The sequence below is a fragment of the Scyliorhinus canicula genome, chromosome 11 (assembly GCF_902713615.1).
Source record: "Scyliorhinus canicula chromosome 11, sScyCan1.1, whole genome shotgun sequence".
Lineage (NCBI taxonomy): Eukaryota > Metazoa > Chordata > Chondrichthyes > Carcharhiniformes > Scyliorhinidae > Scyliorhinus > Scyliorhinus canicula.
In genome coordinates, this window is record NC_052156.1 from 89,968,985 (window position 1) to 89,996,262 (window position 27,278).

Genomic DNA, 27,278 nt, shown 5'->3' on the forward strand with positions numbered 1-27,278 from the left:
ATGTCCCAGCCCATCCACCAACATGCCTCAATGACTACCGTTCGGTGGCCCTGACATCAGTCGTAATGAAGTGCTTCGAGAGGTTGGTCATGAAGCGCATAAACTCCATATTCCCAGAACACCTTAATCCACTGCAATTCGCATACCATCGCAACTGGTCCACAGCAGATGCCATCTCCCTAGCCATACACTCATCCGTAAAGCATCTCGAAAACAAGGACAACGACATCAGACTCCTATTTATTGACTACAGCTCCGCCTTCAACACCATAATCCCAGCCAAGCTCATGTCAAAGCTCCAAAACCTAGGACTTGGCTCCTCACTCTGCAACTGGATCCTCGACTTTCTGACCCACAGACCACAATCAGTAAGAATTAACAATAACACCTCCTCCACAATAGTCCTCAATACTGGGGCCCCGGAAGGCTGCGTACTTAGCCGCCTACTCTACTCCCTGTACATACACGACTGCTTGGCAAAATTTGGTTCCAACTCCATCTCCAGGTTTGCTGACGATATAACCATAGTGGGCCGGATCTCGAATAACGATGAGTCAGAATACAGGAAGGAAATAGAGAACCTAGTGGAGTGGTGCAGCGACAACAATCTCTTCCTCAATGCCAGAAAAACTAAAGAGCTGGTCATTGACTTCAGGAAGCAAAGTACTGTACACACCCCTGTCAGCATCAACGGGGCCGAGGTGGAGATGGTTAGCAGTTTCAAATTCCTAGGGGGTCACATCTCCAAAAATCTGTTCTGATCCACCCACGTTGACGCTACCACCAAGAAAGCACAACAGCGCCTATACTTCCTCAGGAAATTAAGGAAATTCGGCATGTCCACATTAACTCTTACCAAATTTTACAGATGCACCTTAGAAAGCATCCTATCGGGCTGCATCAAAGCCGGGTATGGCAACTGCTCGGCCCAAGACCACAGAGAGTCATGAACATAGCCCAGCCCATCACACGACCCTGCCTCCCATCCATTGACTCCATCTACACCTCCCACTGCCTGGTGAAAGCGGGCAGCATAATCAAAGACCCTCCCGCCCGGCTCATTTACTCTTCCAACTTCTTCCATCGGGCAGAAGATACAAAGTTCTGAGAACACGTGTGAACAGACTCAGAAACAGCTTCTTCCCTGCTGTTACCAGACTCCTAAATGATCCTCTTATGAACTGACCTGATTAACGCTGCACCCCTGTATGCTCCACCTGATGCTGGTGTTTATGTAGTTACATTGTGTACCTTGTGTTGCCCTATTATGTATTTTCTTTTATTTTCTTTTATTTTCATGTACTTAATGATCTGTTGAGCTGCTCGCAGAAAAATACTTTTCACTGCACCTCGGTACACATGACAATAAACAAACAAATCCAATCTAATCATTATAACTCAGACCATCAAGTCCTGATAGCATCCTTGTAAATCTCTTCTGTTCTCTTTCTAGTTTAACAATATCCTTGCTATAATAGGGTGACCAGAACTGAACACAGTATTCCATGTGTGGTCTTACCAATATCTTGTACAACTTAAACAAGACGTCCCAACTCCTGTATTCAGTATTCTGACCAATGAAACCTAGCATGCTGAATGCCTTCTTCACCACCCTGTCCACCTGCGACTCCACCTTCAAGGAGCTATGAACCTGTACCCTTGATCTCTTTGGTCTGTAACTCTCCCCAACTTCCCACCATTAGCTGAGTAGGTCCTGCCCTGATTTGATCGACCAAAATTCATCGCCTCACATTTATCCAAATTAAACTCCATCTGCCATTCATTGGCCCACTGGCCCAATTGGTCAAGAACCTGTTGCAATCTTATATAACCTTCTTCACTATCCACTATGCCACCAATCTTGGTGTCATCTGTAAACTTACTAACCATGCCTCCTACATTCTCATCCAAATCATTAAAATATATAACAAATATGTATGTGCTGTGGATACAAGAACTGGTCAGAGGCTGGAAATCTTATGTTGTGCAGCTCCCCTCCTGACTTCCAAAGCCTGTCTACCGTCTACAAGGCACAAGTCAGGAGTGTGATGGAATATTCTCCACTTTACTTAATAAGTGCAGCTCCAACAACACTAAAGAAGCTCAACACCATCCAGAACAAAGCAATCCGCTTGACTGGCATCCCATCCACCACCTTCAACATTCACTCCCTCCACACCGACGCACAGTAGCAACTGTGTGTACCATCGATAGGATAAACTGCAACAGCTCACCAAGGCTCCTTCGACAACACCTTCCAAACCTTCGACCACTGCCATCTAGAAGGACAAGCACAGCAGACTCATGGGAACACCACCGGGAGGTTCCCCTCCAAGTCACTCACTACCCTGACTTGGAAATATATTGCCGTTCCTTCACTGTCACTGGGTCAAAATACTGGAACTCCCTCCCTAACAGCACTGTGGGTGTACCTACATCTCAAGGATTGCAGCGATTCAAGAAGACAATTTACCACCACCTTCTCAAGGGCAATTAGAGATGGACAATGAATGTTGGCCGAACCAGCGACACCCACATCCCATAAATGAATCAATAAAAAAGTATTCTGATTGCATCGCAGGGAACATTAAAGAAAGATTAGCATTTTTATACCACTTTTCACAACCACAGGATGTCTCAAAGTGCTTTACAGCCAATGAAGTACTTTTGAATTATAGTCACTGTTGAAGGGAACACAGGGTCATGGAGGTTTACAGCATGAAAAGAGGCCCTTTGGCCCAACTTATCCATGCTGCCCAGTTTTTACCACTAAGCTAGTCCCAATTGCCCGCTTTTGGCCCATATCCTCTATACCCATCTTTCCCATCCTACTTTCTCAAAGCTTTTTAAAAGACAAAATTGTACCCGCCTCTACCAGATACTCACCACCCTCTGTGTGAAAAAATTGTCCCTCTCGAACCTTTTGTATCTCTCCCCTCTCTCCTTAAACCTATGTCCTCTAGTTTTAGACTCCCCTACCTTTGGGAAAACATGTTGACTATCAACCTTATCTATGCTCCTCATTTTTTTTATAGACCTCTATAAGATCACCCCTAAGCCTTGTGCGCTCCAGGGTAAAAAGTCCCAGTATATCCAGCCTCTCCTTATAACCCAAACCTATCAAGTCCCGGTAACATCCTAGTAAATCATTTCTGCACTCTTTCTCGTTTAATAATATCCTTTCTATAATAGGGTGACCAGAACTGTACACAGTATTCCAAATGTGGCCTTACCAATGTCTTCAGCTTCAGCAAGACATTCCAACTCCTGTATTCAATGTTCTGACCAATGAAACCAAGCAGGCCAAATGCCTTCTTCACCACCCTGTCCACCAGTGACTCCACTTTCAGGGAGCTAAGAACCTGTACCCCTAGATCTCTTTCATAGAATTTACAGTGCAGAAGGAGGCCATTCAGCCCATCGAGTCTGCACCGGCTCTTGGAAAGAGCACCCAACCCAAGATCCACACCTCCCCCCTATCCCCATAACCCAGTAACCCCACCCAACACTAAGGGCAATTTTGAACACTAAGGGAAATTTAGCATGGCCAGTCCACCTAACCTGCACATCTTTGGACCTCTTTGTTCTATAACCCTCTCCAACTCCCTATCATTAACTAAGTCATTAACATGACAGCCAATCAACACATCACAGCTCCCACAAACAGCAATGTGATCATCTGTTTCTTTGTGATAGTCTGTAGAAGGATTGACAGGGTAGTTGAGGTACAAATATCGGCCAGGACACCAGGGTAACTCCCCTGCTCTTCTTCAACACCATGGGATGTTTCACATAAAACGGTGGCAGCACAGTGGCACATTGGTTAGCACTGCTGCCTCACCACACCAGGGATCCGGGTTCAATTCCGGCCTCGAGTGACTGTTTATGTGGAGTTTGAACTTTCTCCCCGTGTCCGCGTGGGTTTCTTCCGGGTGCTTAGTTTAATGCCTCATCCAAAAGAAAGCACCTCTGACAATGCAGTACTGCCTCAGTAAATCAGCCCTGATGCTTTTCACGCAACTCTGGGAGTGAGACTTAAACCCAAAATGTTGCCAATCAAAGGCTAGAGAGCTGCTGCCAACTGAGTATTGGCTGCCTCAAACCATGGCACTGCTGTGGCCCGTGCTATTCCGTCAGGTCACCCGGAATATTTAGCCTCAGTCCTCACTGCGACATTCTACCCAAACTCACACAGTGGTGGACTAGGCTGAGCAGCAGGTTGTTCTACACGAAACTGCACTCCGTTAGCATGGATACAGGCTCTGAGCTGGGCCTGTGGGGATTCTCTCACAAGGGGCTGGAATTCTATGAAGAGAACTTTACCTTGGTCACATCTCGCGATGCCACAGTCCTCCAGCCGAGTGTTCCAGTCTGTGGTGTAACACCAGGGGCCGTTCTCATGGTTGTCAGGGTTACGGCAGTAATTGAGATCCAGCCCTTTCTCTGGGAAATCAGCTGGAGTGTTTCTGTCAAAAGTAAAAGGCCAGGCTGAACTTTAGACCTTTCTACAAGCATACACCTTGTAATATAGTAAGAAGTCTTACAACACCAGGTTAAAGTCCAACAGGTTTGTTTCGAATCACTAGCTTTCAGAGCACTGCTCCTTCCTCAGGTGAATGAAGAGGTGGGTTCCAGAAACATATATATAGACAGAGTCAAAGATGCCATCCGATACTTTGAATGCAAGTCTTTGCAGGTAATTAAGTCTACAGGTCCAGGAGAGTTGCTCCGTCTTCTGCCCTGCTATGTTTCTGCCTGGCCCTGCTTCAATGTCAGCCACCCTGCATAAAAGTAGTGCCGGCAGGCATGAGACAGGATTGCCATGTCGGGAAATGCCTGGACACAATAGGTGAAAATCAGGACCAAGGAATCAGTCTGCAGTAAGAGAACAATGAACCCAAACTAATGAGGTGGAGGACAGGACTATGGCAATTTGACCTTATTGGTATCGTAACATCAGGCTGCAGGTTTGCAGGAGTGTAGCAAATCAAGCAGCCTGGCTGAGGAGAAATAAGAGGGGAATGACCATCGGCCCAAGTTCCTTGAACCAGCGACTCCCTACCCTAGAGTAAGGTGAGAAAAGATGCCATTTTTGAGGTGGCCTTCAGCGATTCCTTTTAGGACCTCCGGTAAAGACTCACACAGGCCTGGTAACCCTCACTGGGTTAGTTACTGGCAGGTGTCTGCAATGCACCTGAGAGAGGCAGGAAACCCATGCTCCTACCGCCTCTCAGGAATACTCTTGGCTCTTCACTGCACCTATACAGGAAGGTCGACCTTCTTTAGCCCAACCATTCTCCTAGATTAAACCTTTCACCACATAACTCAATACCAAGGAGATCTCCAAAACCTCTTCCATGCCCTTCCCTGGTCATCTCAGTGAGGAAGGTTTTTCTGTGCATGATGCTCTGAAGTGAGCCGGTTCACCCGCCATCTTTATTTGACTGGTTAATAGAACTGAATGTTTTCTGACATCAAAAGCCACTTGCATCAGTGATCATCTGATGTCCATCACTTGAGATAGAAACCAGGAACTGAACTTAAAGGCCAAAGAGATACTCTACCTGTGTTCATGAGGCACGCTGGAGGTCCACTTCTGGCAAAGCTTCCCACTTTTGGTTTTGGAAACACGTCCCCTGTATGCAAACCCCCTGTCCATAATGCATTCTTGCATATAATCTACAAAAACAATGTGAAATAACATCAGAATGTCGAAAGAGGTACAGGTCTACATGAAGTATGGTTAGCAATAAGCAATAACGCTGAAATAAAAACAGAAAGTACCGCAAAAACACTCAGCAGGTAATGTTTTGCGTCAAATGTGACACAGAAGAACCCATTAGATTATATTAGAAACACCCGCGAGATTGGAATTCCAGTCTCATGTTTACTCTATTAAAGGGAAAGGCCCAAGGAGTAGATCTTATCGAATGTACACGGGAGCACTGTAACTAAGGGGCTGTTTAGCACAGGGCTAAATCGCTGGCTTTGAAAGCAGACCAAGCAGGCCAGCAGCACGGTTCGATTCCCGGAATGTGGCGACGAGGGGCTTTTCACAGTAACTTAATTGAAGCCTACTCGTGACAATAAGCAATTTTCACTTTTTTCACTTTCACTTCAAGTGTGTTGTCACTCACAATTGGCAGTAATTCAAAGGACTGGGCAAATGCCCCAGAAACATGAGTTCGAACCCCAGGAGGGGTCATTACCAGGGGCCACAGATTTAAGGCAAGTGGTAGATGGCTAAGAGAGGAGTTGAGGAGAAACTTTATCACCCAGAGGGTGATGGGCATCCTTAATTCACTGCCTGAAAGGGTGGTGGAGTCAGAAAATCTTGTAACATTTAAGAATTATTTCGATATTCACTTAGGGTGGAAATAATCTCCAGGGCAATGGTCCAAGTGCTGGAAAATGGGATTAGTGTAGTCAGGTCTTTATTGATCAGCGTGGACATGATGCACCAAATGGTCTCCTTTGTGGCTATAAATGCCTAAGAATTAGTAAAAATCACGAACAAAAAGCATGTCTCAGCAATGGTGAGCATTAAACTACTGGAATGTTTTAAAACCCCATCTGGTTCAGTCGTGCCATTTTAGCGAAGGCAATCTGCTATCCCCACCTGATCTGGCCTTCACCTAATGGACACATAGAAATGTGGTTCACCCTTAACCTCACACTGAAATTCCCCAACAACCCACAGAGTGGCTCAAGAAGACTGTGGGGCACCACTATCAAGGGCAATTAAGAATGGAAATTAGTCTTGTCAGCGGCATTCGCATCTTTCAAAAGAAAGGCAATTGATCCAGGGATAAGGTGTATTATAACTAGTAACGCTGAATTTTTAAAAATTCATTCTTGGGATGTGAGTGTTGCTGCTTGGGCCAGCGTTTGTTGCCCATTCCTAATTGTCCTTGAACTGAATGGCTTGCAAGGCCATTTCAGTCAATCTGTGGAGGGCTTCAGCTGTAACTCAACTTGGAGGAACTGTTGCTTCACAGCGCCAGGGTCCCAGGTTCAATTCCCGGCTTGGGTCACTATCTGTGCGGAGTCTGCACGTTCTCCCCGTGTCTGCGTGGGTTTCCTCCGGGTGATCCGGTTTCCTTCCACAAGGCCCGAAAGGCGTGCCTGTTAGGTGAATTGGTCATTCTGAATTCTCCCTCAGTGTACCCGAACAGGCGCCAGAGTGGGACGACTGGGGGCTTTTCACAGTAACTTCATTGGAGTATTAATGTAAGCCTACTTGTGACACTAATAAAGATTATTAAAAAGAAACCACTCAGATTGGAAGCCTTGTGAGAGTTACAACACGAACCTAAGGAGGAATATGCACAACTTATCACACAAGTATATGCTGATAGACACAGTTGAATGGAGTTTATATATGGACATATATACGACAGCTGAATGGAACTCAGACTGGTTTTTCGAGATATACTGTTGAATGGAGTTCAGACTGGTATTATGGAGATCCATATGTTGAAAGTAAATCAGACTGCTGTACGGAGATATATACAATCAAATGGACCTGACTGGAATATGGAGATACATACTGTTGAATGGAGCTCAGACTGGTATATGGAGATATATTGTTATGGCCATAGGGTTTAGAAACTCCAAAGTACATTATGAAGTCCACCTGACCGACAACCTTTATGTTGAATTTGGCTAGGATGAGCATAAGAGCCTTCCCTTCAGATGTGATTCAACAGTCTTCAGACACTTTAATCAAACAAGCTTTATTCTCAGAACTTAGTTAACATTTATATAAACACACAGCAAGAATTTTTAAATCAATAACAAACATAACGACACCACCCAGCTACAGTAATCCATGTATAACACTTAATGAATCCCCTCTTTAACTGTTCCTATTCAAAAACAAAATCCACTAAAACCAAAAACCCTGGGCTGGATTCTCCGCCCCGCCGCATTTCTGTTTCATCCCGCCAGCAGGATTCTGCGCTACGCCGGCTGGTCAGTGGGGTTTCCCATTGTGGGGCAGCCCCAGGCTGTCGGGAAACCCCCAGGCTGCCGGCAAAACGGAGCATCCCACCGGCGGAGAATCCAGCCCCTCTTTCAAAGGCATGGCTCAGCACACTGTATTCTGACTTGACTAAGACTGGTCTTGGTCCCTCTGATTCTGATCCGGTTTTCAACCAACAAATTCAAATTTTTTGCTTCCGGAAAGCAATTATACCTCCAAAGCCACCACCAAGGTGATTTTTACTGGAACAGATATTTAAAATGAAAACTGAGAGGGACACAAAACACTTATTTCACCTGTCTGTCTGTAGTCCACAGCAATCAAACTCAAAATGAAACCATAACAGCTCACAACCACAGCCAACTCCACCCACAAAATGGCATCACTGAAGCCATGTGATAAAACAAAAACCTTTGTTAAAGGGACACTCACATGATAATATACAGTCAATTGGAGCTCAGACTGGTATATGGAGATATATATGATCGAATGGAGCTCAGACTGATATATGGAAATATATACAGTTGAATGCAACTCAGACTGGTATATGGAGATGTATACAATCGAATGGAGCTGAGATTGGTAAACCCTGTATCCCATGCCCCCTAACTTTCTGAATGAGCCTACCATGGGGAAATTTATCTTATATTTAGCCTTACTGAAATCCACATATAGCACATCCACTGCCCGACCTTCATCAATGTGTCTCATCGCATCCTCAAAGAATTCAATGAGGCTTGTGAGGCATGACCTGCCCCTCACAAAGCCATGCTGACTTTTAATCAAACTATGTTTTTCTAAATAATCTTAAACCCTATCTCTCAGAATCCTTTCCTATATTTTGCTCACCACAGATGTAAGACTGACTGTTCTGTAATTCCCAGGGATTTCCCTATTCTCTTTCTTGAACAGTGGAACAGCATTCGCCTCCCTCCAATAATCCGTTGCTACTCCAGTGGAGAATGAGGACGCAAAGATCATCATCAACGGCGCAGCAATCTCCTCCCTCGCTTCCCGTAGTAACCTTGGGTATATCCCGTCAGGCCCAGGGGACTTATCTATCCTGCTGTTTCAAAATTTCCAGCACATCCTCCTTCTTAATATCAACCTGTTTGAATCTATTAAACTGGTTCACATTTTTCTCATGAGCAACAAGGCCCCTCTCTCTGGTGAATACTGAAGCAAAATATTCATTTAGGGCCTCCCCCATCTCCTCAGACTCCAGGAACAAGTTTCCTCCCATGTTTGAAGCAAGGCTGTAATGAGGTCAGGAGCTGAGTGACCCTGGTGGAATCCAAACTGAGCATCAGTGAGTAGATTATTGATGAGTAAATCCACTTGATAGCGCCATTGATGACTCCTTCCAGCACTTCACAGATGATCAAGAGTAGGCTGATCAGGTGGCAATTGGCTGGGTTGGATTTGTCCTGTTTCTTGTGTGCAGGATATATCTGGGCAATGTTCCACTTTGCCGGGTCGATGCCAGTGCTGGAACTGTACTGGAACAGCTTGGCTATAGGCACGACAAGTTCTGGATCATAAGTCCTCAGTACTATTGCCGGAATATTGTCAGGCCCAGCCTTTGCAGTATCCAGTGCCTTCAGCCGTTTATTAATATCACGTGGGGTGAATCGAATTGGCTGAAGACCAGCATTAGTGATGCAGGGGACCTCCAGGGGAGATCCAGACGGATCATCCGCTCGGCATTTGTGGTTGAAGAGTGTTGCGAATACCTCAGCCTTGTCTTTTGCACTGATGTGTTGGGCTCCTCCATCAATGAGAATGGAGATACTTGTGGAGCCTCCTCCTCGTCCAGTGAGTTGTTTAATTGTCCACCACCATTCACGGCTGGATGTGGCAGGACTGCAGAGCTTGGATCTGATGCTTTGGTTGTGAAATTGCTTAGCTCTGTCTATTACTTTCTGCTTATGCTGTTTGGCACACAAGTAATCCTGTGTTGTAACTTCACCAGGTTAACACCTCATTTTGGTATGCCTGATGTTGCTCCTGGCATGCTCTCTTGCACTCTTCATTGAACCAGGGTTGATCCCTTGGCTTGGTGGTTATGGTAGAGTGGGGGATGTGCCCAGCCAAGAGGTTGCAGATTATGGTTGAATACAATTCTGCTGTTGCTGATGGCCCACAGTGCCTCATGGATGCCCAGTCTTGAGTTGCAAGATCTGCTGTGAATCTATTCCATTTAATAAGGAGGTAGCATCATGGGACTTTGGCTCCGCAAGGACTGTGCAGTGGCCACTTCTACTGATACTGTCATGGACAGATGTATCTGCAACAGGCAGGTTGGTGAGGATGAGGCTAAGCATGTTTTTCAGCCTTATTGGTTCCATCACCTGCCACAGACCGTCTAGCAGCTATGTCCATTAGGACCCGGCCAGCTTGGTCTGTGTTGGTACTACCGAGCCACTCTTGATGATGAACATTGAAATCCCCCACCCAGATGGGTATTTCAGGCCCTTGCTACCCTTAGTGCTTCCTCCAAGTGGTGTTCAACATGGAGAAGTACTGATTCATCAGCCAAGGGGGTGTGGTACATGGTAATCACTAGAGGGTTTCCTTGCTGATGTTTGACCTGGTGCCATGGGACTTCATGGGGTCTAGAGTTGATGTTCAGCAATCTCAGGGTAACTTCATCTTAACTGTATACCACTCAGCTGCCACCCCAGCTGGGTTTGTCCTGCTGGTGGGACAGGACATGCCCAGGGATGGTGCCTGGGACGTTATCTATAAGGTATGATTCTGTCGGTATGAATATGTCACGCTTGGCTAATCTGGGACACAGGTCTCTCAATTTTGGCACAAGCCCCAGATGTTAGTTAGGAGGACTTTTCAAGGGCAACAGGGCTGGGTTTTCCATTGTCATTTCCAATGCCTAGGTTGATGCCGTGTGGCCTGTCTGGTTTCTTTCCTTGTGTTTCCTTTGTAGCGGTTTGATACAATCGAGTGGATTGCTCGGCCATTTCACAGTTAACCACATTGCTGTGGGCCTGGAGTCACATGTAGGCCAGATCATGTAAGGATGGCAGATTTCCCTCCCTGAAGGACATTAGACAACCAGATGAATTTTTCTGACAATCGACAATGGTTTCATGATCATCATTAGATTTTAATTCCAGATTTTCTATTTAATTTAAATTCCACCATCCGTCGGATGGGATTCGAACCTGGCTTCCCAGAACAATAGACTGGGTCTCTAGATTACTAGTTTACCAACAATACCACTGCACCATCGTATCGGCGTTTCTTCACTGCTGTGGGATCAAAATCCTGGAACTCTCTTCCTAACAGCACAGTTGGTGTACCACATGGATGACAGTGGTTCAAGAAGGCAGCTCTCCACCACCTTCTCAAGGGCAATTAGGGATGGGCATTAAATGCTGCCCTAGTAATTCCTTAATCCCATCAATTAATTTTAAAAAGTTTATCGATAATGAAATTAATTTGTCAATGAAAAGTCACCTTCAAGTTTATTCAGGTGCGTTGTTACATTTCAAGACTTGTGGCCCCTTACCCCATGATACCTATTTTCCTCTACCCCATTTAAACATTTATTTCACCAGGAGAATGGGCCTCCCTTATCTTCTTCCCTAGAATCCTTACTGTGCAGGAGGTCATTCACCCCATCGTGGCACCGACCCTCCGAAAGAGCGCCATACATAGAGACCCACCCGATCCCCGTAACCCCACCTAACCTGTACATCTTTGGACACGAAAGTCTAATTTAGCATGGGCATTCCACCTAACCTGTACATCTTTGGACACAAAAGGCTAATTTAGCATGGGCAATCCACCTAACCTGCACATATTTAGGTCTGTGGGAGGAAACCAGAGTACCCGGAGGAAACCCACGCAGACAAGGGAAGAACGTGCAAACTCCACACAACAGTCATCCAAGGCTGGAATTGAACTCGGGTCCTTGGCGCTGTGGGGCAGCAATTTGACACCCACTCTGCAATTCAACACCCATTCTGCAACTTAACACCCACTCTGCAATTCGACACCCACTCTGCAATTCGACACACATTTTGCAATTTGACACCCATACTGCAATTCAACACCCACTCTGCAATTCGACACCCACTCTGCAATTCAACACCCATTCTGCAATTCGACACACATTTTGCAATTTGACACCCATTTTGCAACTTGACACCCACTCTGCAATTCGACACCCACTCTGCAATTCGACACACATTTTGCAATTTAACACCCATACTGCAATTCAACACCCATTTTGCAATTCGACACCCACTCTGTAATTTGACACCCACTCTGCAATTCGACACACATTTTGCAATTCGACACACATTTTGCAATTCGACACCCACTCTGCAATTCGACACCCATTCTGCAATTCGACACCCACTCTGCAATTCGACACCCACTCTGCAATTCGACACCCACTCTGCAATTCGACACCCACTCTGCAATTCGACACCCACTCTGCAATTCGACACCCACTCTGCAATTCGACACCCACTCTGCAATTCGACACCCACTCTGCAATTCGACACCCACTCTGCAATTCGACACCCACTCTGCAATTCGACACACATTTGCAATTCGACACACATTTTGCAATGCGACACACATTTTGCAATCCGACACACATTTTGCAATTCGACACACATTTTGCAATTCGACACCCACTCTGCAATTCGACACCCATTCTGCAATTCGACACCCACTCTGCAATTCAACACCCACTCTGCAATTCGACACCCACTCTGCAATTCGACACCCACTCTGCAATTCGACACCCACTCTGCAATTCGACACCCACTCTGCAATTCAACACCCACTCTGCAATTCGACACACATTTTGCAATTCAACACACATTTTGCAATTCGACACCCACTCTGCAATTCGACACCCATTCTGCAATTCGACACCCACTCTGCAATTCGACACACATTTTGCAATTCGACACACATTTTGCAATTCGACACACATTTTGCAATTTAACACCCATACTGCAATTCAACACCCATTTTGCAATTCGACACCCACTCTGTAATTTGACACCCACTCTGCAATTCGACACACATTTTGCAATTCGACACACATTTTGCAATTCGACACCCACTCTGCAATTCGACACCCATTCTGCAATTCGACACCCACTCTGCAATTCGACACCCACTCTGCAATTCGACACCCACTCTGCAATTCGACACCCACTCTGCAATTCGACACCCACTCTGCAATTCGACACCCACTCTGCAATTCGACACCCACTCTGCAATTCGACACCCACTCTGCAATTCTACACCCACTCTGCAATTCGACACCCACTCTGCAATTCGACACACATTTTGCAATTCGACACACATTTTGCAATGCGACACACATTTTGCAATCCGACACACATTTTGCAATTCGACACACATTTTGCAATTCGACACCCACTCTGCAATTCGACACCCATTCTGCAATTCGACACCCACTCTGCAATTCAACACCCACTCTGCAATTCGACACCCACTCTGCAATTCGACACCCACTCTGCAATTCGACACCCACTCTGCAATTCGACACCCACTCTGCAATTCAACACCCACTCTGCAATTCGACACACATTTTGCAATTCAACACACATTTTGCAATTCGACACCCACTCTGCAATTCGACACCCATTCTGCAATTCGACACCCACTCTGCAATTCGACACACATTTTGCAATTCGACACACATTTTGCAATTCGACACACATTTTGCAATCCGACACACATTTTGCAATTCGACACACATTTTGCAATTCGACACCCACTCTGCAATTCGACACCCATTCTGCAATTCGACACCCACTCTGCAATTCGACACCCACTCTGCAATTCGACACCCACTCTGCAATTCAACACCCACTCTGCAATTCGACACCCAGTCTACAATTCAGCACACATTTTGCAAATTGACATGCATACTGCAAGATCCTATGCATTAATTTCACTGCCCAAAGCTGCGCCCTCCGCAAATGTTGAAATTGGGTATGCAATTCAAGTTTCCAACTTGTTTATTAAAAGGGTAAAGATTTGTGGTCTCAGCATTGATTCTTGTGGAACACCACTTCCCACCATTTGCCAATGTGAGTAACCACTTTGAAACTGTCTCCTTTATTTCTCTTTTGTAACAATCGTGCTACCCATCCTGGTACTTTGCCCCAACTACACATGCTCAGAGTTTAGACATTCATCCATGAGATGGTTTCTTTTTCTAAATCTTCTGAAAATCCAAATACATTACATCTACTACATTACCTTTGTGTACTCTCTTTCTACCATTATAATTACTAATACAGAGAGATGTAATGGACATTGTGACTAGGCACAGTCGTACTTTATTTTGCTCGTTCTCCTGCCTCATCCCACATTTGGTAAGTTCCCAGCAGAACACTCCTCAGGTTTCTGGAACTGAAATGTTGATTTTTGTGAGGGGTCGGGCCGATGGGTAGGATCCTCAGACAGACGTACCTTTCTTTTCATACAGATCAATGTGATTGTGTCTGTGCCGTTGTGTGCCCTGTTCCCGACTGGTCCAGTATAGTAGCTTGCATTGCTTGCTCTGGAGGTTGTAATTAAAAGCTCTGAATGGGAAAAAAGAGAAGAGTTCAAGGCTGTGTTTCCACAGGTTCCAACCACACGGCTCCGCATTTATGCTGCAAATTTATTTTCTATTTTGATACCTTTCCATTATGAGGTAAAATTAAACAGAATAATGTAAGTATTGATCCTCGCGTCCAGTTCCCACAATGCTCTGTTTTTTACTCAGGTTAGAGTTGGACTCATGGCAGTCATAAAAATAATTCAATTAGCTCAAGAAAATTTATTTTGCCTTCACTTTACCTGCAGCTCCCCTTGACAATTTTGACTCCTTCTCTGCAATCACTCTGAACTGGGAGCACAGTGCCATCTGAAGACTTTGTGTAACTGGCCATTCATTCCACATTAGAAGCATCAAAGAATAGAACTATAGGATCCCTTCAGTGCAAAAGGAGCCCATTTGGCCCATCGAGTCTGCCCCTCCGAGGAGCACCCTACCAAGGCCCACTTTCCCGCTCTACCCCCGTAACCCTACCTAACCTGCACATCTTTGGACACTAAGAGGCAATTTAGCAAGGCCCATCCACTTAACCTGCATATTCTTGGACTGTGGGAGCAAACCGAAGCACCCGGAGAAAATCCATGCAGACATGGGGAGAACGTGTAAACTCCACACAGGCAATCACCAAGGCCGGAATTGAACTCAGGTCCCTGGCGCTGTGAGGCAGCAGTGCTAACCACTGTGCCACCAAGCTACCCTACAATGTTGGGAGCCTTTGAAGGGGGGTTGGGGGTCTGGGGGTGCAAGCCACTTGCAGCCTGAACATGACTGCATTTATTGGGTGCCCCCATATCTCCTGCCTATACACACACACCACATCAACACTCACACTCTGTTACACACACTCCCAGAGTACGCACACAAAAATACACCCAAAGAGCACACTCACATTCATTCAATACACACTCATGCATATCTCAGAAAGAAAAGAAAATTTTAAAATTTTCATATCCCAGTAAAAATCAGTAATATGGACGGCAATAATGCTGGGGCTCTATTTAAGACAAACAAGACCAGTTCAGAAAGTTTTACTGGTATGCTTCATTTCCACGTTTTACTGGATTTTCCTTCATACATGTCAACACACATGTCTACATGAGCACACACCTTTGCACACACAATCACATCATCAAAAACACTACTGTCTCCACACACACACACACACACATACATACATGCATCAACATTGCCATGTACACACACTTTCCTGACCACAATGGATCACACATACTCATGCGTCCACTGACACACAATTCTCCATATAGCTATGCATGCAGTTTGGACTGAAATAAAGCTGATTTACTGCAATAGCAAAGACTAAGTCCATTACTGACTGTTCGCATAACAACCAATTACTAACTGGAGCTAAATCATGTCATGCCATGGCAGCTCTTGGAATTGGAGATGACCGAAGACACAGGGAGCAAAATTGGTCTTGAGGTAGGAGTCAAAGAATAGGGATAATGAGTATGCATCAGAATTTGCACAATACCACCAACATAAGGAGGCTCTTGAACGTTATAATGATGCCGGCGGTAGAAGGGGAGGCGGAGATTGTGTGGTGCTGGACGCGGAGAATGCCTTTGATAGGGTTGAGTAGGGGTACTTGTCCCTTGTGTCCCTTGTCCCCCCTGCTCTTTGCGCTGGCAATTGAACCCCTGGCTATGGTGCTGAGGGAGTCGGGGAGTTGGAGGGGGCTGGTCCGGAGTGGGGAGGAGCACCAAGTGTCGCTCTATGCGGATGACCTATTGTTGTATGTGGCAGATCCCGTGGGGGGATTGCCGGAGGTGATAGGGATTCTCCGGGAATTTGGGGATTTCTCAGGATACAAGCTCAACTTGGGGAAGAGCGAGCTGTTTGTGGTACACCCAGGGGATCAGGAGGGGGGATTGGCAGGCTCCCACTGAAAAGGGCGGAGAGCAGCTTCAGGTACTTGGGGGTTCAGGTGGTCAGGGGGGCCTTGCATAAGCTTAACCTTAAGGTTGGTGGAGCAAATGGAGGAGGAGTTTAAGAGGTGGGACATGTTGCCGCTGTCGCTGGCGGGTAGGGTACAGTCAGTCAAAATGACGGTGCTCCCGAGGTTTCTGTTCCTGTTCCAGTGCCTCCCCATCCTTATCCCGAAGGCCTTTATCAGGCGGGTTAACAAGAGCATTACGGGGTTTGTGTGGGCACACGGGACCCCGAGGGTGAGAAGGGTGTTCTTGGAGCGGGGCAGGGATGGGGGGTGCTGACGCTGCCCAACCTCTGTGGGTACTATTGGGCTGCCAACGCAGCGATGGTGCGTAAATGGGTGATGGAGAGGGCAGCATGGAAGAGGATGGAGAAGGCGTCCTGTGTGGGCACGAGCCTGGAGCCGCTGGTAACGGTATCGCTGCCGCTCCCTCCAACGAGGTATACCATGAGCCCGGTGGTGGCGGCTACCCTCAAAATTTGGGGGCAATGGAGACGGCACAGGGGGGAGGTGGGGGCCTTGATGGGGGCCCCGATACGGGGCAACCACCGGTTTGTCCCGGGAAGAATTGATGGCGGGTTCCTGAGTTGGCACAGGGCAGGTATCAGGAGGTTGAGGGACTTGTTTGTAGACGGGAATTTTGCAAGCCTGGGTGCTGGAGGGGAAGTTCGGGCACCCCCCGGGGAGCTCCTTCTGGCTACCTGCTACAGCCCTCTCCCCACACTGCTTCCATTTACTAGCATCACTGCTGGCATGGCAACTCACATTTAGATATCTACACAAAGGACCCCACCCAAAACACCCCTCCCCCACTCTGCTTCTCCCACCTTTGCCATTTGGAGAGCCCCTACCCGGGTATCCCCTGCCAGGACCCCCTCGCCCCCTTGCTCTAGCAGGAGGAACAAAAACAAAACTCGGAACCATCCCCTCATCGGCCAAAACAAAAGCAAGACCAACATGTGCAAAAAAACAACATATCACCTGTCTATACATATCGTGACAAAAACAGAAAAGTTTCCACCATTAGTTCCCGCCAACCCATGTGCCTTGACAAAGTAATCCGCCTCCTTTGAAAGTCACCCAGAGGTTGGCCGGGTACAACACCCCAAACCAAACCTTGCTCTGAAAAAGCACAACCTTGACCCTGTTAAAACCCGCCTACTGTTTGGCCAGGTCAGCCGCAATGTCCTGATAAATCCAGATCTGATTCTCCTCCCAGCTACAGTCGCGCATCGACTTCACCCACCTCAGAACCCTCTCCTTCTCTTGGAACTTGTGCATCCGGACAATTAATGCCCGCGGCGGCTCCCCAGCTCTCAGCCTCTGTCATAATGATCGGTGGGCAAGATCCATGTCCAGGGCCTTATCGAAGACCCTCTCCTCAACCAGCTGAACAAACAGTCTCGATACACAGTCTGTGGCACTCATTCCCTTCACTACCTTAGATTCTGCCGGCTGCACCTTTGCCCTCAGCACTTTGCAAGCCTCTCCGAGCATCGCATCTCTGCCTCCAATGACATGATCCGATCACTGTTGTCCAACGCTGTCCTTTCCACCTCTCGGATCATCGCACCTTGCGACTCCAGGTGCATCTCAACCTGCTCCAAAGTCCCTTGAAGAGGGACCTACTGCTCCCTCAATAGCCCTGGATCAGTCCTCAAGCATCTCTTCCTGATGATGCCAAAACTCCCCCCTTGATAAATTCCATCAACTACTCCACAGGCACTGGGGTAGACGTTGACGATGCTCCCGACTCCGCTATTCTTTCAGTTGCTCCACGCGTATCCTCCACCTCTTGAACCAAGGCTTTACTCGACTTTTGCCGGGTGTTAGCCCACCAACATTTGGAGGAGAAATCAGTTCACCCACTTATTTACTTTTTACACGTAAAGTGCCCATTAACTGGGTAGAAAGGGCCAAAATCAAAACTTCCAAGCAGGAGCCATCTTGTGTGTGACCGATTAGCTCATGGCTGCCAAGATTTAATTACTTTTGACGTAAAGTCTGCCTATAGTAGTAACTTTCTGCAATCACAGTCCCATTGGGACAACCGACATGCCAGTCCCTGCTTGGGCCGGCATTCATGCTCAGTTTTACGATCCCCAGCTGAGTGGGCCTCCGCCTTCCACTTGGGAAGCTCGTACTCCACGACCCCAGGGAGATTGATAATGGTTTCCGCCATGGTCTTCGTGGGGGTTATGGCAGTGCCAAAAAAGAAGGGAGATGGACAAGTGGACAAATTGGAGAAATATTGCAGTTATCTCAGAGGGTTGCAGAGGGGATTACATAGATTTGGAAAAGCAAAGTCAAGGAAGGATTTGAAAAGAAGGACAATGAGCGCAATCTACCAGTCGTGTTCTGCCCGAACGAGAGCGCAACAAAGGCAGTAGATGCCTGGAGAGGCCTCCAGCAGCCAGCAAGCCTTGCGAGATCCACCTAAGACTTGTACACCCAAGTAGGTTTAAAGCCCGCTTCGACACCATCACCCAGGATCTGTTGGGCTCCCCAAGGAGTCCCCAGCCGGGCACCGTTCAGTACTGGTCCACACAAGGAGTGTCCCAGGCCATCCGAGGCCCTTGGGTGGTCAGAGGTGGTCCCCTCCCCTTTGAACGTGGGCAGTACCAGCCTGGCACCTTGCCACTGCCAAGGTGATGGGTGGCACTGCAGAGCTGACAGGAGCACTGCTAGGGTACCAGGGTGGTAGTGCCAAGGTGCCCAGGTGCCAGGGTGGCATTATCAAGGGTCAGGATCTGAGGGGGGCCATTTCCATGAAAGGACGGTGGAAGGGGAGTATGGAGAGTGCAGAGGTGCAGGGTGGGTATAAAGGAGCCTCCGGAAGGTTGAGGGGGTGACGAGTAATGTCCTGGAAAGGGGGCCTGAAAGGGGGGGTGCGGGAAGGCCTGGAAAGGGGAGGCCCTCAGCGACCCCACAGCAGAATGTCCCAACATGGGGGGGGGCGGGCGGTGCGCTAATGCCCATGTGTGTGGGGGTGATATTGCCCATGGGTGAGAGGTGTGGGGAGTCCACTTAGAGATCAGGCACCCTTTCAAAATGGTGCCCTGATCTCTGAGGAGCCGGTCTGGTCAGTGAGTTCAGCTCCCCAGTGATGAAAATAATTTTAAGCGTGGGCTTGACCGGGCAGAAACTTCTTCGGGCCCAGAAAAGTGACTAAGTGTGATTATATAGCAGTGGGGAACCCGCCAACAGAGCCGAGGTGAAACTCCCAGCAAAACCCACCACAAATGGCCTTTGCCTCCCTGGTGGCCCGGAGATGGATTTTGCTGGGATGGAGGGACTCGGAGCCCCCGAAGTCAGGGGTGTGGGTTTCTCAGGCTGGAGAAGATTAATTTAGCCTTAAGAGATTCAGTTCAGCGGTTCGCTCGGAGGTGGCAGCCGTTCATCGACTTCTTTAAGAAAAACTGACCGTCAGCAGAAGGGGGAGGGGTGGGGGGGAATGGGAGGCATGGCATTGTAGAATAAGAATAGGGAATCGAATATACGAGCAATCAGGAGGGAGGGCGGGGGTGGGGGAAGTTGGGTATGTTATTGTGATGTTGTTGTGTGTGTCGGTCTGCTCTGCTGTTTAGAATGTTTAGATGTTAAAATTATAAATGCTTCAATAAAATGTTTTCTAAAAATAAAAAGTCTCAGCCCCATTTTCAATCGTTTGAAATACTTTTAGTAACAACAAGAGGCACAGGCCGTAATAGTCTGCACAGAGCCTACAGGATAGAAACGATGACCTTCCCTGAGCTCCTCGTGGAGAACGCGCTTCCCCGCTAGGGGTGAGGATCTCTATTAACCTTTATATAAAAGGTCGGCCAATAAGGCACCGACCCTAACAGGAAACCGGTGGGGGTCTACTGGGCTGTGTAAATATCGAGTTGTTAATAAAACTCCCCTTCTTTATTTTACTCGGTGTGGTCTCCCCATGTCCTTTTTAAACAGACGACATTATATTTAGTGATGCCTCAGCCCATCTCCATTCATTCTCCAGGCAAACTCCCTGACAGCTTCATTAAATGACCCCAGAACAGGAAAACTGTCTGCTTTCTGGGATCGGCGGAAATCGAGCTTTGTCAAAGCTGAATCCAATTCACCAATAGTGGAAAACCCAGCTCCAGCTCTGGAAATCTAGCCTTTCCCGGAGTGCACTGGTAAGTTGGAGAATAAACACCTCTGAGGGAGTCCCTGTTCACTGATGTCTCTACCTGCATTGGAGAATCCTGGTACATTGGCTGGCACACTCCTCTTCCGAGAAAGGCTCCTCCTGTGGCCAATCAGTTGGACCCTGGAGCCGCACTCCCTTGGAGCGGTGGTAGTCATTCAGAGAGCTCCGCTGGCCTGGAAAAGAGAGAGGTTATGATTTCACTCATCTGCAACAACTGGAGGCAGCAAAAGTTGGCCTGTCCATCAGAGGCTGGATGGGGCAATGAAGGATCAACGCCCCAAACTGAAAATTCAGTGCAGCTCCCCAAGTTAATTTCACCACGGGTACCGGAAGTGTTAACTAGCACATTACAGATGTATTCGTAGAATCATTTCAAAATGAGAGACAGGAAAATATCATCGCTCCATGATTAATGACTGTGACTGAATAATGTAGAGTAGACCAGGGCTAGGTGCTTTACCTGTCCTAGCAGAAGCTGAGGACAGTGCCTGAACGTAAAGTGGTAAATGCATAACTAATGTATGGAAACAATTCCAGTTCAGTAAACAAGTGGTAAATCCATGACACAGGCTCCCTTGGAAGATGGTAGAAGCAATTTGTATTGATTCCTTCAAATGCAAACAAGACACGATCTTGTTTGGAATATAACATTATGGAATATGATACATCTGTAATTTGAGACATGACATCTGGTAAGTGTAGCTTGTGTGGATGGAACAGGTGACTTTGGACCTGGGCTCCCTGAAGCTTTGCAACACTGAACTTTTCCTTATGTCATATCTGGGTGTGTTATAAAATAAACAAAGAGGTTACTTGCTATGATTAGTCATCAACTCCATTGCTGTTGTAAAATACAACAACCAGGATAGCATCAGGTATAGTACTGTGAGTGTACGCTGTATCGTATGGGATTGATCTTACTGGAGATTAATTTCATGTGAAACAGTTTGCTGCCAAGGTTAATGATTATAATGCTGAATTCTGTTGACATTTTGAAGAGATGGTGGAAAGAGAGGCATGCTGTTGAAGCTTTTTGTCTTGCACGCATATGGACAAATTCAAGTATGCCAAACGTCAAACGCAGGTAGGACGTACATCTCAATGATTGGCTGATTGAATAAAATTACATGTTCCTCCAGCTGTTTATAATAGGCAGAGTACAGATCATACTTAGCTAAACCCACACTAACAAAACCCAAAATAAAATATCTACCGTTCGTTCTGATTCTGCAATTGAGCAGCACTTGCTGAACAATCCTGACTGAGCTAATAGCGACATAACAACTCATTTAAGATAATGAGTTGAGCTTATAATGTGGTTCATTTACGCTTGCTATAAAGCGACATACATTTACAAGCAGGGATTCATTCTCTGCAAATAAAAGGAATGTGTTCAAGCCTGGCATCTTTTTTTGAATGACCTAAAAGCAGAGGAGCCTACTGTTGCCAGTTGCTCTCTCCATGGTATTGCTTTGACCAATCACAGTTCAACTTGCCAACCAGCCAGCACCCCTCCTCCTGCAGTATAAATTGTTGCCTTGTTTGAAATTTGCCATTCTTGTATTTGTCCTGTTGAGTCCCAGATGAAAAGCTTTGGCAACATGCCTCTCTTTTAACACTATTCAAGTTCTGAACCATAAACAAATAAGAAACAGGATGGCTTTATGTTCTGAGTCACTGTTAAATTTAGGGAACTGGCCAACTAAATATGGACTTATTTTCTTTACAAGGACATAACCTGCCAACTATTGGTCAACTGATGTTGAACGTTCGGGTATATTGACCAGTGGGAAGTCAATTGTGTTCTAGCAAGTTCTGGGAAATGACAACAAACATCATTTGTCAACAGATCTCTTTATCAACTGTAACATCGATGACACAAACGTGGGCAATATCATGGATATTTCAGCAGCAACAACAGTTGGTTAACTATCATAGAGTCGACATCATCAAGGTCAAGCCTTCTAAATCCTGCAAACCATTATAGCCTACATTATTTATATAAATACCCCCTCTAGTGTTCAGTGCAAATACTTGTCACTCAGGTTAAGTGGCTGCATGCTTCACGTTATTGTAACAAAACATTTATCTTGTGGCCCAATAGGCAGAAGAGCCGATAGGCCCGGAGCTCTGGGCTCAAGTTTTATTCCAGGATTTGTTGGACTTGGAAGGATTACTCACAATGTGGTATTTGCTTGTAAAGTTAAAGTACCCAATTTTGTTTTCCAATTAAGGGGCAATTTAACATGGCCAATCCACCTACCCTGCATATCTTTGGGTTGTGGAGGTGAGACCCACCCAGAAACAGGGAGAAGGTGCAAACTCCACACATACAGTGACCTGGGGCCGGGATCGATCCCGGGTCCTCAGCGCTGTGAGGCAGCAACGTTAACCATGCAGCGACCCGGGGCTGGGATCGATCCCGGGTCCTCAGCGCTGTGAGGCAGGAACGTTATCCATGCAGTGACCCGGGGCCGGGATCGATCCCGGGTCCTCAGCGCTGTGAGGCAGCAACGTTAACCATGCAGCGACCCGGGGCCGGGATCGATCCCGGGTCCTCAGCGCTGTCAGGCAGCAACGTTATCCATGCAGCGACCCGGGGCCGGGATCGATCCCGGGTCCTCAGCGCTGTGAGGCAGCAACGTTAACCATGCAGCGACCCGGGGCCGGGATCGATCCCGGGTCCTCAGCGCTGTGAGGCAGCAACGTTAACCATGCAGCGACCCGGGGCTGGGATCGATCCCGGGTCCTCAGCGCTGTGAGGCAGGAACGTTATCCATGCAGTGACCCGGGGCCGGGATCGATCCCGGGTCCTCAGCGCTGTGAGGCAGCAACGTTAACCATGCAGCGACCCGGGGCCGGGATCGATCCCGGGTCCTCAGCGCTGTGAGGCAGCAACGTTAACCATGCAGCGACCCGGGGCTGGGATCGATCCCGGGTCCTCAGCGCTGTGAGGCAGGAACGTTATCCATGCAGTGACCCGGGGCCGGGATCGATCCCGGGTCCTCAGCGCTGTGAGGCAGCAACGTTAACCATGCAGCGACCCGGGGCCGGGATCGATCCCGGGTCCTCAGCGCTGTGAGGCAGCAACGTTAACCATGCAGCGACCCGGGGCCGGGATCGATCCCGGGTCCTCAGCGCTGTGAGGCAGCAACGTTAACCATGCAGCGACCCGGGGTCGGGATCGATCCCGGGTCCTCAGCGCTGTGAGGCAGCAACGTTAACCATGCAGTGACCCGGGGCCGGGATCGATCCCGGGTCCTCAGCGCTGTGAGGCAGCAACGTTAACCATGCAGTGACCCGGGGCCGGGATCGATCCCGGGTCCTCAGCGCTGTGAGGCAGCAACGTTAACCATGCAGTGACCTGAGGCCGGGATCGATCCCGGGTCCTCAGCGCTGTGAGGCAGCAACGTTAACCATGCAGCGACCCGGGGCCGGGATCGATCCCGGGTCCTCAGCGCTGTGAGGCAGCAACGTTAACCATGCAGTGACCTGGGGCCGGGATCGATCCCGGGTCCTCAGCGCTGTGAGGCAGCAACGTTAACCATGCAGTGAGCTGGGGCCGGGATCGATCCTGGGTCCTCAGCGCTGTGAGGCAGCAACGTTAACCATGCAGTGACCTGGGGCCGGGATCGATCCCGGGTCCTCAGCGCTGTGAGGCAGCAACGTTAACCATGCAGTGAGCTGGGGCTGGGATCGATCCCGAGTCCTCAGCGCTGTGAGGCAGCAACGTTAACCATGCAGTGAGCTGGGGCTGGGATCGATCCCGAGTCCTCAGCGCTGTGAGGCAGCAACGTTAACCATGCAGCGACCCGGGGCCGGGATCGATCCCGGGTCCTCAGCGCTGTGAGGCAGCAACGTTAACCATGCAGTGAGCTGGGGCCGGGATCGATCCCGGGTCCTCAGCGCTGTGAGGCAGCAACGTTAACCATGCAGTGACCCGGGGCCGGGATCGATCCCGGGTCCTCAGCACTGTGAGGCAGCAACGTTAACCATGCAGCGACCCGGGGCCGGGATCGATCCCGGGTCCTCAGCGCTGTGAGGCAGCAACGTTAACCATCCAGCGACCCGGGGCCGGGATCGATCCCGGGTCCTCAGCGCTGTGAGGCAGCAACGTTAACCATGCAGCGACCCGGGGCCGGGATCGATCCCGGGTCCTCAGCGCTGTGAGGCAGCAACGTTAACCATGCAGTGACCCGGGGCCGGGATCGATCCCGGGTCCTCAGCGCTGTGAGGCAGCAACGTTAACCATGCAGCGACCCGGGGCCGGGATCGATCCCGGGTCCTCAGCGCTGTGAGGCAGCAACGTTAACCATGCAGTGACCCGGGGCTGGGATCGGTCCCGGGTCCTCAGCGCTGTGAGGCAGCAATGTCTACCATGCAGTGACCCGGGGCCGGGATCGATCCCGGGTCCTCAGCGCTGTGAGGCAGCAACGTTAACCATGCAGCGACCCGGGGCTGGGATCGATCCCGGGTCCTCAGCGCTGTGAGGCAGCAACGTTAACCATGCAGCGACCTGGGGCCGGGATCGATCCCGGGTCCTCAGCGCTGTGAGGCAGCAACGTTAACCATGCAGCGACCCGGGGCCGGGATCGATCCCGGGTCCTCAGCGCTGTGAGGCAGCAACGTTAACCATGCAGCGACCCGGGGCTGGGATCGATCCCGGGTCCTCAGCGCTGTGAGGCAGCAACGTTATCCATGCAGTGACCCGGGGCCGGGATCGATCCCGGGTCCTCAGCACTGTGAGGCAGCAACGTTATCCATGCAGTGACCCGGGGCCGGGATCGATCCCGGGTCCTCAGCGCTGTGAGGCAGCAACGTTAACCATGCAGCGACCCGGGGCCGGGATCGATCCCGGGTCCTCAGCGCTGTGAGGCAGCAACGTTAACCATGCAGTGACCCGGGGCCGGGATCGATCCCGGGTCCTCAGCGCTGTGAGGCAGCAACGTTAACCATGCAGCGACCCGGGGCCGGGATCGATCCCGGGTCCTCAGCGCTGTGAGGCAGCAACGTTAACCATGCAGTGACCCGGGGCTGGGATCGGTCCCGGGTCCTCAGCGCTGTGAGGCAGCAATGTCTACCATGCAGTGACCCGGGGCCGGGATCGATCCCGGGTCCTCAGCGCTGTGAGGCAGCAACGTTAACCATGCAGCGACCCGGGGCTGGGATCGATCCCGGGTCCTCAGCACTGTGAGGCAGCAACGTTAACCATGCAGCGACCCGGGGCCGGGATCGATCCCGGGTCCTCAGCGCTGTGAGGCAGCAACGTTAACCATGCAGCGACCCGGGGCTGGGATCGATCCCGGGTCCTCAGCGCTGTGAGGCAGCAACGTTAACCATGCAGCGACCTGGGGCCGGGATCGATCCCGGGTCCTCAGCGCTGTGAGGCAGCAACGTTAACCATGCAGCGACCCGGGGCCGGGATCGATCCCGGGTCCTCAGCGCTGTGAGGCAGCAACGTTAACCATGCAGCGACCCGGGGCCGGGATCGATCCCGGGTCCTCAGCGCTGTGAGGCAGCAACGTTAACCATGCAGCGACCCGGGGCTGGGATCGATCCCGGGTCCTCAGCGCTGTGAGGCAGCAACGTTAACCATGCAGCGACCCGGGGCTGGGATCGGTCCCGGGTCCTCAGCGCTGTGAGGCAGCAACGTTAACCATGCAGCGACCCGGGGCCGGGATCGATCCCGGGTCCTCAGCGCTGTGAGGCAGCAACGTTAACCATGCAGTGACCCGGGGCCGGGATAGATCCCGGGTCCTCAGCGCTGTGAGGCAGCAACGTTAACCATGCAGCGACCCGGGGCCGGGATCGATCCCGGGTCCTCAGCGCTGTGAGGCAGCAACGTTAACCATGCAGTGAGCTGGGGCCGGGATCGATCCCGGGTCCTCAGCGCTGTGAGGCAGCAACGTTAACCATGCAGTGACCCGGGGCCGGGATCGATCCCGGGTCCTCAGCGCTGTGAGGCAGCAACGTTAACCATGCAGTGACCCGGGGCCGGGATCGATCCCGGGTCCTCAGCGCTGTGAGGCAGCAACGTTAACCATGCAGCGACCCGGGGCCGGGATCGATCCCGGGTCCTCAGCGCTGTGAGGCAGCAACGTTAACCATGCAGTGACCCGGGGCCGGGATCGATCCCGGGTCCTCAGCGCTGTGAGGCAGCAACGTTAACCATGCAGCGACCCGGGGCCGGGATCGATCCCGGGTCCTCAGCGCTGTGAGGCAGCAATGTTAACCATGCAGTGACCCGGGGCCGGGATCGATCCCGGGTCCTCAGCACTGTGAGGCAGGAACGTTAACCATGCAGTGACCTGGGGCCGGGATCGATCCCGGGTCCTCAGCGCTGTGAGGCAGCAACGTTAACCATGCAGTGACCCGGGGCCGGGATCGATCCCGGGTCCTCAGCGCTATGAGGCAGCAACGTTAACCATGCAGTGACCCGGGGCTGGGATCGATCCCGGGTCCTCAGCGCTGTGAGGCAGCAACGTTAACCATGCAGCGACCCGGGGCTGGGATCGATCCCGGGTCCTCAGCGCTGTGAGGCAGCAACGTTAAC

The 27,278-nt window shown here is 49.6% G+C and overlaps 1 protein-coding gene across 1 annotated transcript in view; it reads right to left on the reverse strand.

Annotated features, from left to right (window-relative positions):
- mst1 (macrophage stimulating 1) overlaps positions 1 to 27,278 on the reverse strand; it is a 170,023-nt gene that overhangs the window by 110,415 nt on the left and 32,330 nt on the right. Inside the window, exons 2-5 of the mRNA XM_038810834.1 lie at positions 20,766 to 20,898; positions 14,474 to 14,586; positions 5,565 to 5,679; positions 4,324 to 4,466 (exon numbers count right to left, since the gene is read on the reverse strand). Coding sequence (XP_038666762.1) covers positions 4,324 to 4,466; positions 5,565 to 5,679; positions 14,474 to 14,586; positions 20,766 to 20,898 — 504 coding nt within the window. The remainder of the gene's footprint in view (positions 1 to 4,323; positions 4,467 to 5,564; positions 5,680 to 14,473; positions 14,587 to 20,765; positions 20,899 to 27,278) is intronic.